Source organism: Petaurus breviceps, unplaced genomic scaffold, assembly GCF_028583685.1.
Source record: "Petaurus breviceps papuanus isolate PSGF00001 unplaced genomic scaffold, PetGlider_PUasm1.0 490, whole genome shotgun sequence".
Classification (NCBI taxonomy): Eukaryota; Metazoa; Chordata; class Mammalia; order Diprotodontia; family Petauridae; genus Petaurus; species Petaurus breviceps.
Window position 1 is genome coordinate 5,288,968 of NW_027186352.1, and position 13,783 is coordinate 5,302,750.

Below are 13,783 nucleotides of genomic sequence, written 5' to 3' on the forward strand. Positions count from 1 at the left end.
GGTAGCAGGTGCCAGCCTTCAAACCCAGCACAGCCATGTGCCCGGCTGGGTGGGGTCAGGTCCCCGCCCCTCCCAGCAGCCCCCAAGGAGGCTCTCGACAGGAGGCAAGGAAGTGACTGGGATCCAGCCTCCCCCTCCCCCATTGGACCCCGGGTTGGCGCTGACCCCGCCTCTGGCACGTGGGGGTGGGGCCTGGAGGGGGCACGCGCAGCCGTGTGGGAGGAGCCTCGGGGGCGGGGCGAGGGGGCGTGTCCAGAAGGAATGGAGGGCAGGGCCAGGAGGGGACCGCGCTCAGGACCCGCGGGCTCGGCCCGGAGTGCATGGAGCGGGGCGCACAGTCTGGCCTGAGGCGGCGGCCTGCGGAAGAGGAGTGGGGCGGTCGCGGGGACGCGGTGAGGCGCGGTGGGGCCCGGGGCTGGGGCGGGCTCGGGGGTCCCGGAGCCTCTGGGGGCCGTCCGAAGTTCGGCCTTTCCCCTCTGGCCGCCGGGGGCCGGCGGGGCTGGGTTCGGTCCGGGGCTCCCTCCCCTTTCTCCTCCTTCCTCTATGCTGTGAGTGGGGCTTGGCCGGCCTCTCCGGACATGGGCCGGCCTTCCTGCACATGGGCCGGCCTTTGGAGCTGGGCCGTGGTCGGAAGCAACTCCTAGCGTTTCCGGTCATCAGTGACCCTCCCCCAGGCTCGGGCCATCCACCCCAACCCCCAGCCGAGGAAACCCCAGGAGCTGTGAGGGGCGTGGGGTCCCCGCTATGGAGGAGGGGTCAAAGGTGAAAGGAGGAGCAGGCGCGGACCCGAAGACACCCGGGGAGGGGCCTTTAACCTGCCCGGCATTGGAGGCCGCAGGCGGCGCCTGCCGGGCCTGGCCTCGCTCCTCCACGCCTGGGCTCCTCGAGGGCAGGCTCCGGCCCCTCGTGGCCAGCCCAGAAGGAGCGTCCCGCGGCCCCCCCGGGGCGGGGCGGGGGGCCAGACAGCGCCCGGCGGGGCCCGGCTCAGCACGGACAGGCCAGAGACCCGGCCCAGGCCGCGAGACCCGGCCGGGCCCAGCTCCCTGCCCCGTGAGCCGGGCCGCCGCCGGTCTCCAGGTCGTTATTGTCGCCCAGGAACAAGAAAGTATCAAGCTTCACATTGCAAGAAAGTATCCAAAGTGTATCGCTGTGGGCTGAGTCTAGGAAACACTCCGCCCCATCGGACCATTCCTGCCCTCGCTGCGCTTAGTTACCTTGTTCCTGAAAACATCCTAGGCTATGTATGCCCTGCTATTAGGGGATACTGTTTTACATTTTCCGAGGGAGTCGATCGACACACAAGATACATGCAGAGTAGATGGAGGGGGAAACTGAATCCTGGTCAGGACAGAGAAAGTCACCTTGGAAGTGCGCTCTGCCGGAGCTCCATTGGGCATATTTTACAAACTATAACTTGGAATAATACAAATTTGAATACCGTTTTAGGGGGTGGATCATTCACACTAAACAGGACCTAGCACTTCAGAAGGGAAGGCACTGGCCGCTAGCAGGACCAGGAAAGACATCTTATCCGAATCTTGGAGGATAACGGGGACTCCTGGGCAGTTGTGACGAGGGAGGGCATTCCAGGCTGGGGCACTGCCAGTACAAAAGTGTGGAGATGGCAGATGGAATGTCAAGTGTGAGGAACAGGAAGTAGGTCAGTATGGCCAGACCACTGAGTTCATAGAGGGGAATAATATGTAATAAGATTGCAAAGGGGCCTGGTCCTGCAGAGCTTTAAATGCCACTAGAATTCATGGAGAGAGAGAGAGAGAGAGAGAGAGACAGAGAGAGAGAGAGAGACAGAGAGAGAGAGAGAGAGAGTATGTGTGACATGGTCAGGATCTCCCTGAAAGAAAATTCCTTTTGCTAAAATCTGGAGAAGGGATCAGATTAGGGAGAGAAAGGAAGCCTCATTAGGAAGCTATTAAAATAGATAGTCCAGGTGCTGGGTGCTGAGGATCTGCCCTCAGGTGGTGGCCTCGAGAGTGGAGAGAAGGGAACCAGCGTGAGGGATGCTGTGGACATAGAAATGACAAATCTAAGTAGATTTAGAGCTGGAAGGGACAGGATTAAGTCATCTTATCTGACCCCCTAGATCCACAGCAGAAGAAGCAATGAAGAGGCAATGAAGTCATGCTCAGGGTCACCAGAGTGGGATGAGGGGTGACTGAGCTGGGATCAGCGCTCAGCCCGGTGCTCCCTTTCCCTTACACTCCATCCCATTTTCCTAGATTTCAGGAAAAAATTTGGCAATGTTTTTCTTGCTAATCTCATGGAAAAGATTAGAATTTCAGAACTGGGTTGATAACTGATTTATTTACTCATTCCTGCTTCAATGGGCAGGAATTTGGGCCTTCCTTCAGTTCTCTTTCCGGAATTTCTAAAAAAGGGCCTCAGTGAACCAACTTTCTTTCTTTTCCTTTTTTTTTTTTTTTTTTTGTTTTGCTTCACTTTCCTTCTTCCTCTTCACATTTCCACCCATGCATCTTCTACTGGAAAAGAAAAAGAAAGCTCCTAAAACAAAGAAAAATAGCCAAAAAAATACCTTCCCACATAGTTGTCTGAAAATGTGTGCTTTGTTCTGCATCTTGAATCAGTCCCCTCCATAAAAAGGTAGGGACCCTGCTTCATCATCATTCCTCTGGAGCTGTCTTGGTCAGAGGCCTCAAGCCTTTTAAATTTGCTTTTTTTATAATGTTGTTCTCAGATAAATGATTCCGCTCGTTATACTCTTATCAGACCATGTCAGTCTTCCCAGATTTCTCAGAAACTCTCTCATCATTTATTAAAATTTGTCCAGCCATTCTTCAATAGACACCTTCCTCCCTTAGTTTTGAATTCTTTGGTACCATAAAAAAGGCTGTCCTAAAATTTCTGTACATTAGGGTCCTTTTCCTCTTTCACTGACCTTTTTGGGGTGTGCGTCTAGGAGTTGCATAACTGGGTTGCCAGATATGCATGGTTTAGCAACTGTGGAGGCATCGTTCCAAGCTACTTTCCAGAACATCTAGACTAAGTTCACAGTGCCCCCTGGCCGTGTGTGCAGCCACATGTACCTTTTCTCTAGTCTCTCCAACAATTGGAATGTTCCCATTTTGTCATCTTTGTCAGTTCGATGGGTATAAGGAAGAATGTCTGAGTTGCTGTAATGTGCCTTTCTCTAATCATTACTGACTCAGCTTTCTTTTACATGTTGTTGATAGCATGAAGTCTTCCTTTGAAAACTGCCTGTTGATGTCCTTTGACTGTTTATCTGTCGGGGAACAACTCTTGAATAACTTACCTTTTTCTAGGTTCCCAAAGTTTGAAAAACAATCCCCCTTCCTCCTCCCACCATAACCTTTGAAAAGTAGGGAAATACTAACATACACACTTTATAGATGTGTACAGTGAGTTTCAGGAAAGCTAGGTGACTTGGCCTGTGTGCCACCCTGGCAGAGGCCAGACTCTCATGGTCTTTGAAGTGGATTCCTTTTGGCATAATGCTGAAAGTTGGAATCTTGACAGCGAGGGAAGTAAGTATTCCAACTTTCATCACACTTTTCTGGCTCAGACAGAGTTGGAATTTTTTAGCTATAAGATTGTGTCTAAAAATAAGCACAGTAAGCACCAATACACCGTGGCATCTCCACTATTTCAGCAGCTCTTAAACATCTTGCTGCTGCCTGAAACCACTGAGTTTTGAGAGTGTTGGTCAGCCCTTCTGACCTTGTTTGAACTGTGTTGACTTCCTTCTTCCTGTCACCTAATTAGCAGAGCCTGACAGCTGTCCATCCACCAAGAGAAGTGGCAGGCATTTTCCCTTTCTTCCTACCCACTCAAAGTCCAGAGCCACCAGAAAATGACATCCTTTAAAAGGAAGAGTTTCTTTCAGATTGGATCTGGAATGACAGTGAAGAAACTTCTTCAACTGTGATAATCTGGCATTTTCATAAGGACTTATTGCCCAGGTACAGGGAAGGAAGGAGGGAAGAAATGGAGAGAGAGAGAGAGAGAGAGAGAGAGAGAGAGAGAGAGAGAGAGAGGAAAGGGAAAGATGGGAAAAGAAGAAAAGAAAGCATGGGAGCAAGAGAAGGGAGAAAGGAAAGGGAAAGGTAGGGAAGGAAAGCAAAGAACAGATTGCCTGCTAAGCTGTGAGACCCATCGTTGCTTAAACTTAATGACCTTGTGAATAAATTGTCTTGTGAAGGATATAGAAGGCCTTGTCTTCAGAAGCACCCATATCACTGAGTCAGTTTGGCTGCATTTTTGAGACCCATGGAGGGGTCCATTTGGCACAGTAAGATCATTCAGCATACTGAGTCCAACAGTGTGCCCAGTGGTCCATACCCATAGTCTTCTACCTCTGCCAATGGGGGGAGAGGGGTGCAGTTTTTTTTCTCATCTCTTCCCCAGGAGTCATTCTTTAACATACATTTTCAGAGGGTTGGTTTGTGAGAATTTGGAAAGGGAAGCAGTGATTGTAAGGAAGCAGTGTGACTTCATTAAGTATAGGTTATGTCAAACTAATCTCACTTCCTTTTTTGACAGGATTGCTATGCAAGTAGGTCAGAAAAATGCTATACATAGAATTCACTAAACTTTTAGCAAAGCATTTGCCAATGGCTGTAGCTTTTTCACTGTGGACAAGATGACTTGTTCTTGACCATGCCCTCTTGTAAATTTGTCCCACCCTGCCACCTCTCCCCCCAAATCCCTTAACTCAAAGCACCCTCTGGTCCCATTCCTTCCCCCCCACACCCTTGTGGCAGATGGACCTGAGAACCATTTTGTATTTTTGTCTGTATCATGGGTGGCTCCCCTGGGGCTGGCCTTCTGGTGATGAGCCTCTTGGAATTTAACCAGGCTCCTGCTTGAAGTGAATCTCTGTGCCTTACCTGGAGCCCTCTCAGCTTTGTAGGACCCACTGGAGCTTATGTGCAGCTCACATCACCTTTAGGAAGCTCTGGCCTCTTCAGACTTCAGGAAGGCAATAGAAGAGGATTTCATAGGATAACAGTACAAAATTATGTTTGTTATAATATGCCTGTGGTCTTGAAAAGTCCTGAAATGTCTGCAAATTCACATAGTCAGCTGTTTCCCTGTATTTTGTGATGAAGTAGGTTTGTGTTTAAATCTTAGAGAATTGCAGGTCCAATTTAGGATCGTTAATGCTCCAGTTTCTGGAAGGCTTAATTGATCAGAATGCTCCATTCCTTTATTCCGGTGGAAAATAGTGAGTGCTTCTACTGTGGCTTCCTTGTGATTCCAGAGCCTTTCCCATTTTGGAGCCTCTCCATCCGCTGAAAGCCGGCATGCGGACGCAGAGAAGGCTTTTCTCGTGGTGCCAGAGCCCACATTCTCATTGAGTCCTGCTAGGGTTTGCTCTGGTGACAACACTCCTGGGGGGAATTTGAGTGTTGACTCTCTCATTAGAATGGAAACCAATGCTTTGAATGAAATTTCCAATAAAGTGTTAAGGCATTTTTTCAGTCTCTCCCTCCCTTGGCTGTATTTCAGTCATTAAGCTCATGCACAGAGCATCACTTTCAATAAAGAGAAGTCCCCTACAAAAAAAAAAAAAGGCCTGATGGCGTTTTCCGCTGGAGGCTGGCTTGCCTTGCCAGGACTTCTCTAGGCCTATCTCTTCTCCTTTGTGATGACCGTCATTTGGGCACTGGGACACGTGTTTTACATCTTAATGTCTCTATCTTAGCAAATATCTTCTGTTCCTCGGTTCTGCTCCCTGTTTGAACTGTTCTCCAGTGGGGTCGCTGTTTTATTGACCTTCTTCAATTATTTTTAAGTAATGGGGTCTTTGTGTAGTTGCAGGATTTTCATTTGGTTTATAGACTGCAAGAGTCTCCTCGTTCTGGTGGCAGATATTCGTCTGCTTTCATGGAGGCTGGCAGATCCCTGGCAGAGTAACTGAGACTCAGTAATCTATTTACCACAGGCAGCCATGGAGGTAAATGTTAATGCAGGATCCATTAATGTTAAGCCAGGCCACGTCATGGCTACTGCCACTGCAAGTATGGAATTAGAGAATCCGCTCATGGCATGGTCGCACTGGGCATCAAAGGTGGCACAGATATCTACCTGCTGTGTGACCCTGGGCAAGTCACTTTACTTCTGATTGCCTCAGTTTCCTCATCTATAAAATGGGGATAAAAATAGCACTTATCTCACAGGTTGTTGTGAGGATCAAATGAGATAATAATTGTAAAGCTTTTAGCACCATGCCAGGCACCTAGTAAACTATGTGTGTGTGTGTGTGTGTGTATATATATATATATATATGTATATATATATATATATGTATATATATATATATGTATGTATGTATGTATGTATGTATGTATGTTAGTTGTTGTTGTTAAATTCACTTAGCAAACACACACACGTGCAAAGTACCAGAGCTACAAAAAGAAAACATGAAACAGTCCTTGGCTGCTGGACAATTACATTCTACTGGGAGGATGTCACCGTGATGTAGACAAGTATGATGTGAGTTAGAGTGTGATGGAGACCAAAGGGAAAACAAGCTATTGTCTGGGACCATTCGAAGTAGAAGAAAGCCCCCTCAGCTGGGCTGGGGAGATGCATACCTGCACATATATGTAAGTGTATGTGCAGGTGTCTCTTCAGAATAGGCCTATAAATGTAAACAGAATAAATGCAAGATACCATTACAAAAGTGGCACCCGAGCGAGTGAAGTTTGTGGAAGGCAGGGCCTGAAGAGTAGGTGGGAGTGCCATGCCCTGAAGAGAGAGTAGGATTCCTGCCATTACCGAGTGACTGCATGGATCCACAGAAACAGGAGATGGGGTGGGGTGGGGGAAATGTGCTGTTGGACGAGAGCGGAGGTATCCAACCCAAACAGAGATGGGGCCACTAAACCATATTCACATGAGCATTATCTATGCTTAATTATATTTTTATTTCTTTTGTTCAGCATTTTAGTTTGATTCTGGTCACCCTGGGGAGTCTTGTGGTAGATGTTTGACACCTCTAGGCTAGAATGTTGAGTGCATGAAGCAGAGTGGGCTGGAAAAGGAGGTAGAGCTGGCTTGTAGAGGCTTCAGATGCTTGGCCAAGGAATCCTGAGGCAGCAGGATTTTGTCCCTAAAAATCACTGAAGGTTGTTGAGTAAGGGAGTGGGAACTGGTGAAAGCTGTTACTAAATTATTTTAGGGGAGCTTTTTGGAGGGTGGAGAGGTCAGAGGTTGGAAGACCAATTCAGAGGCTATGACAAAATCCTCCCCCCTTCCCCCTGCAGAGCTATGGAGCCCATAGAGCAACCTGGGCTAGTGACAGTGGAAATCTGGTCAGAACTCCTCTAACACCTAATGTTGTCATGTGTGATCTCTTCCCATCATTAGAAGTTTAAGGATGTTACCAGGCTGCCTAATCTGCTTTTTGGGGGACCCTAGTTGCTAGAAAGTTCTTCCGTATCTCCTTGTCCTCACACCTCTTACTCACACCTGAGCTTTCTTTCCCTTGTTCTTCAGATAATCAGAAGACTTTGGTCGTGCCCCTCCCCCTTCTCCCCAAGCAGGTCTCTTCTCCAAATTAAAAGCTTCCCAGGTCCTTCGGCCCTTCCTCCTATGGTGTCTTTGTTTTCTGACTGTCTTGATGCCCATCTCTGGGCACATTACAGTTTGGAGCTGTCCACAGAAAACCTAGTGCTGACAGCTGACCAGAAGCTCTCATGGTGACTGAACCTGTACAATCCTCCATTTCTATGGTCTGTACTTTTACTGTAGCCTTACTTAGATTGCTTTAGATTTTTAGTAGCTCCCTCACACTGCTGATTCATCATGAGCTCACTGTCAGCTCAAACCCCCACATCTTTTTCACATGAAATAATGTTTGTTTTTGAAATCTAAGCATAGAATTCTTTGTTTAAGCCTGTTCAGTCCCATCTCCTTCAATTTGCCCCATCGTCCCAGCCAGTCACAGTCTTTTTGGATCCTGATTCTGTTATCTAACATATCAGCTACCTCTCTCAGCTTTGTATCATTGACAAATTTGATAAGGTTGCCTTTTATGTCTTCATCTAAGTTATTAATAAAAATGTTGAGTACATCTGGACCAAGGACAGATTCGTCTTGTATGCACATCCCTTCGGGGACATTGATGCTGATTCATTAATCAGCATATATTGAGCACAGTCACAGAGCCAGTTACAAACACACCTCCTCAGCCAGTCCACCCCTCCTTGTCTCATGATTCTTTCACTTCTTGCTGAAATCGAGGCACAGTGTGACTATCAGGAAAGGAAAGGAAGTTAGCTTGGCACTAATAATTAATGAGAAGCCCATGCTGGCTCCGTGTGCTCACCTGAGTGACCAAGAACCATGCTCTTAATTCCATCTTCATGCAGTTTTGCCAGGGTTGACATCAAGGCCTCCATCCATGGTTTTCACAATCTGCAATCTCTTCCCTTCAGAAACTGATATATTAGCTAGTCAGGCTTCAGGCGCTAACAGACTCTATTTCCCAGGATGGATCCCTTACAGATTACCAACAAGTATATTTGCAAGCTCTACCAGCACTTTAGGGTGTAACTGCTCTGGACTAGGAGACTTAGCAGCAGGTACCTAATCTCAGACAAGGCATCAGTGGGTCCCTGCTGTCTTCCTTCTTAGCCATGTTGGAGTGACCCTTTCCTAGCTGAAGTTCATTTTCTTTCATAGCAATCATAACTATAACCCTGCAATTTTGCTTCCACTTTCTTTCTATTCCATTGCCATTATACCTTTTTTGCCAAGCAGTGGGACTGACTCCTTTCCGGTATTTCCTCTTGCTGTGAATACACAGTTGAATGATGCCTGAGTCTATATCAGCACAACCAGAGATAAAAGTGTGTCCTGGAATGGGTGCTGTTTCTGGAGTTGGAAACCTGGCCTCAGGCCCCAACTCTGATGCTCCTGATTGGGTCTGACTTGGAGGAAGTCATTTAACGTCTTTGGGCCTTGGCTTTGGCATTGGACAAATTAAGTGGTTGGACTTGATGACCCTGAGGACCCTTAGAGCTCTAAAGACATTTTTGGAGCCATTCATGTGCTGGCTGGGCGGCTCAAACTTTTGAGCCTCTCAGTCTTTGTCCTGGTTGCTAGTTATCATTACCCCCATCTCTTCCAATGAAATCTTCAAAATCTAGTTCAGCTTCTAGGTTTTACAAAATCACTCTTCCTTATTTCTTCCACCCTCAGCTATGGGTGAGATCTCCCTTCCTGAGTCTCTCAAAGCCGCTTTGGGCCTCTCCTTCCGAGTCTATGCCTACCTACATTCATACCCATGTGTATGTGGTTCTTTATGACCATGTGGCCTGGTTATTAGTGGGCCTGTTAAGGTTTCCTCCTACCCCTTCCTTTCAGGATTGTAAGCTCCTTGTTTTACCTTTGATCTTCACTGCCTGGCATAGGGCCTACGCACCAAAATCATATACTTTTTAAAAAATTAAAAAAAAATTTATAATTTTTTTTGGAGGGGGGAAGACAGGGCAGTTGGGGTTAAGTGACTTGCCAAAGATCACACAGCTAGTAAGTGTTAAGTGTCTGAGTCTGGATTTGAACTCAGGGCCTCCTGACTCCAGGGCCAGAGCTGTATTCACCGCACCACCCAGCCACCCCCAAAATCACATACTTTTTAAAATGTCATTTGAATGGAAATATAATATTTAGTCTGGAGAAAATACAACGAAAGGAAGCTTATGGGGATTTCCAGATGGAGAGGAACTTAGAGAACTTAGCCTTCTCAGTTGACATATGTGGAAACTGAGGCATATCAAGAGGTGATGTGAATGGCATAATTAGTGTCACCAGGTCTCTTCCAGTGTGAAAGCTTTTTCAGCCTCTTATTTTTATTGATACATGTTTTGTATCACCTTCATTTCCAAATTTTCTATCTTATCTGTTTGTCTGTCTATCTTCTTCTTCCTCTCCTCTATACCCAGCAAGACCTCTCATGTAGCAAAGGTTTAAAGAGAGGAGAGAAGCTCAGAGAAACTAACACACCAGTTGTTTCTGGCAGTGGAGGCAATATTCCATACCCATAGACTCCCACCACCATGACTTCTGCCAGAGATTGAGGGACAGAGTGAGATGGAGCTTTCCGTCCATGATTCTGTCCTGGGAAGCAGGTAGCATTCCCTCAGAGCTCCTCTAGTCAAGGGGGCTGCCCTCCGCCAGCCTTCATGGTCTCTGTCTCTTGCACGTAGAAGATTCTCAGATCCTCCACCCTTGGGATGCTGCCTGCCCTTTGCATTCCATAAAGCACTGTGTGTTAGCTGTGACTGTTGTTATGCTTATTCACAATGACCTGTGAGGACCTGCAGACAATGATAGCAGGGTATTCGTGGTTTCGTGGTTCCCCCCGCCAGTAATGTTAGAGAATTCTTCTCATTTATCTTTAATTGATTTCTGGGGGAAAAAAAACCCAACCCCAAATGCTGGCTTTCCCAAAGGTCAATAGCGCGTACCACGTGAGTAATTGTGTGGACTAACCCAGTTCACTTGCTCCCTGACTTGCATGAAGCAAAGGAGAGGGATCCTTCATGTTTGCTCATTGTCCATTGCTCTCCAAGCTGACATTTAAGTAAAATGTTGGGAGCTGCTCATGGGGCATCTTGAACAAAACGAATGCCTTTGGCCCGTTTTCAATATCAATAATCTAATGACAGTGGTTTGTCAGAGCTGCTGTGAAGGCTCTTGGAAGCGCCGCCTTTAGTCCTATAAAACCCAATGTCCCAGCAGTGCTGGGAATAATGACATTAAGTATAATTGATAGTTGATGTTTCTGAAAAAGATAAAGTTTCGATAGAGCTCCTCCCATGCATTGCCAAGTCTTCTGGCTCCACAGGGGGCTGTGGCTGTTGTTGGGGTTTTCAGGAAGCAAATTAAGTTAGAAAGGCCCCCAGTTTATGAGCTGGTTTGCTTGTCTGTTCCAGAAACGGCTATGTAGGAGCATCGAAGCTGGTCCTGGGGAGGACGGTGACCAGGGGCGAAATGAACTGGCCCGGGCGTGCTGGGTTACAGACTGGGGATCAGAATCCAAGGGCTTCATTGCACAGCAGGGTCTGCCTGGGAATCTCCAAGGCAGACAGAGCTCAGTGGTAGGTACCCATTATCCCAAGGTAATGTTAAATCTATTTAAATATTTTAATAAAAAGCATCAATAATTATGGTTCTGATTCTTCCCCTGTGTGATTTGTTAACTAGATTTCTGCTAGCAATGGAAGGCGTCCCACCCAGCCTTGCTCACGATGCCTCGCCGGCGAGTCTGTAAGTGCCTTCCTTCACTTCCTTGCTGTGACATCAGAGATAGGCTTGTTCCTAAATATTAGATCCATAAAGCAAAGTTAATAAAAACCACAATTACGTTTCCCAGGAATGAGGAACGTAAATAAAGGGAGGAAGATTAATGGAGCTTTTCTGGAGCTGGGCGCCAACTCCAGGGTGTCTGGCTACGGCTCAGAAAGACAAGTTGCAAAAGCATCTGGAAGGTCTCCTAGAAAGTGCGGGTGGGAAAGTAGCCAGCCATTTTGGGAGAGAAAATGCCCTTTTCTCAACTGCTCTAAGAACTGGCTGAAAACACGAAGCTCTGAAGGCAGTGTCACAGAGGAAAGGACCTAAACTTCTTCCATAAGATTACAGTGATGTAATCTGTAAATCTAGAATTGCTGATAAAATACAGACATGTGTATAAACCTGGACACATTTACATATATGTACACATGTGTAGGTATGCACACATACACAGACCTATATGGAGGGACACACACAGACATGTATGTTCAGAGGAGCCAGCATGGTTCTTTGCTTCTGTCTCTCCAAACTCGCCTTTCTCCTTTCTCCTCTCCCCCTCCCCGAAAAGAAATCAGCTGAACCCCAGGTATGGCTGGGAAGAAGAATACCCCACCCTTTGCTCAGTCAAGGAGATTCAAGTTCAAGAGTGCCTGGAATGATCTGGGCTTCCCATCCCCTTCTGTGAAGTGACTTGGTGAGGCAGGGAGTTCCTGTCATTTCTCCTCCGTTTGTCTGAGAAAGAAACTGATGTTCAGGACATGAAGGGGAATTCATGTATTGTATTGGCTTCTTGTGTGTTAGAGGGAATTCAGCGCTGGGACTCTCGACTCCAAGCTCGTCTCTTCCCACCTGCCCCGGCCTCAGAGTAGGACGGGAGGCTGCCTGGCCCGTGTGTGTGAGGCCTTTGTTGTTAACATTAAAATGGCCACGAGAGCATGTGTGTGTACACACATCGTGCATGTGTGTATATGACATGTATATGTGCCTGTACTTGTATGTTATATATTCCTGTATATACACATATGCTATGTCTGTTTGGGACCAGGCTGGTGATTTTATTTTTATTGGGAGCTCCCACAAGCACCTTGAAGTTCCTGGCTCGAGGCCTTCAGGAGTTTCCTGGGACCCTCCAAGGCTCAGGAATTGACTCAGTCACTCAGTGAGGGCCGGGGCCTCCTTCCTAGCAGAGCAGCACTTTGCCTGAAGGGGCTGCTACCACTGCAAGTCCATGCTTCTTCAGTGAGCTGGAAGGGTCCTCTTGAAGCCCTTTATTAAACTCCTGTGGTGTACTCCGTGCTGTGCTTAGGCCAGTGGCTACAGAGAGCAAGAACAGATGTCTGCCCTCAAGAGGTTCATGCCCTTTTCCCCTTTGTTGGAAGAGGAGATGCCTTCTTATCATGTTAAAGTCAGCCTTAACCTCAGGCATGCAGACCATCCAAGGGCCTCCAGTCTGGCAGCTCCATTGTGCAGATGAGGAAACCGAGGCCCGAGGACGTGATAGGCCCAAAGTTACAGTGGAACTCGGGTGCTCTGACTCAGACGCTTCTCACCTAGAAAACAAGGCTTTTGTTTGGTTTTTTAAACACCATCCATGAAAGTTCCCAGCCACAGAGAAAGGACATCTTTCTGATTTTGGTTGGCAGAGGAGTGTCAGCATATCATATATGTGTGTGTGTGTATATATATATATGTATACTAATCAATTATGGTTCTGTGTTCTTTGGCTTCCTCAAAAGGACAAGTCAGTTCAAGGAATGGCCTGAGGAAAAAGATTTTCCATCTAAGGCCTGCCAAGTCTGACTGCTTCTGACCCCCACCTTGGTCACCCTGGCTGGCCCTCTCAGCTGGAGATCAGCTCAGTCTGAATCTCACCAGGGAGAAGCAGCACCTCCCAGCTGGGGGTGGGGTGGGGGGGGAGCTGGAAGAGGAGTCAAGGACCAGGCCCGGCTCCCTCTAGGTGGAGCTCAGCCAGTCTCAGCTGGGTCCTGAGGCAAGAAGAGAAGGAAGGAGCCTTGTGGCCCTGCCTGGGCTCTTCTGTGACCGGCCCAGCAAACATTTATTGAGTGCCTGCTCTGTGCAAGGCACAGAAGATTCCGAGAAGGAAAGAGTCCTTGCCCACCTCTCCCTCTCCACCTCTGCCTTTGAAGAAGCCTTTGCATGGTTTCTTATAAAAATAGGAGATTTAGACTCCATGCTCCCCATCCCCACAGGACAAGCAGAATTATGTTCTGAGGACACAGAATACGGCCCCTGCACACTTGTCCTCCATTGCTGACACAGGGTCAGGGGGGTCCGTGCTGCCCTACCTTCAACTCTAGGATCTCCTCTCTTATCCAGAGCTAGGGAATGGCCCCAAGAGTGTGAAACCTGCCTCAATAGGTAAAGATGTCTTTTTTTGACCTTTCTTGCTTAAAGCACACCTCTCTTTAAGGCTATTTTTCCTTCCTTCCTTCCTTCCTTCCTTCCTTCCTTCCTTCCTTCCTTC

General features: G+C 47.6%; 1 protein-coding gene across 5 annotated transcripts in view; it reads left to right on the forward strand.

Moving 5' to 3' along the window:
• The first annotated feature begins 235 nt into the window (after positions 1 to 235).
• Positions 236 to 13,783, forward strand: part of CUNH10orf143 (chromosome unknown C10orf143 homolog) — a 20,973-nt gene continuing 7,425 nt past the window's right edge. For 2 of the 5 annotated variants that reach the window (XR_011171052.1, XM_069101696.1), the window contains exons 1-3: positions 236 to 392; positions 10,941 to 11,105; positions 11,212 to 11,274. Coding sequence is in view for 3 of the 5 variants with exons in the window: in XM_069101696.1 (XP_068957797.1) it covers positions 321 to 392; positions 10,941 to 11,105; positions 11,212 to 11,274 (300 nt within the window). In the remaining 2 variants the exon portion in view is untranslated. Of the gene's footprint in view, positions 393 to 10,940; positions 11,106 to 11,211; positions 11,275 to 11,866 lie in introns of all 5 variants that reach the window. The other 3 variants (XR_011171051.1, XM_069101694.1, XM_069101697.1) reach the window with 3 other exon arrangements.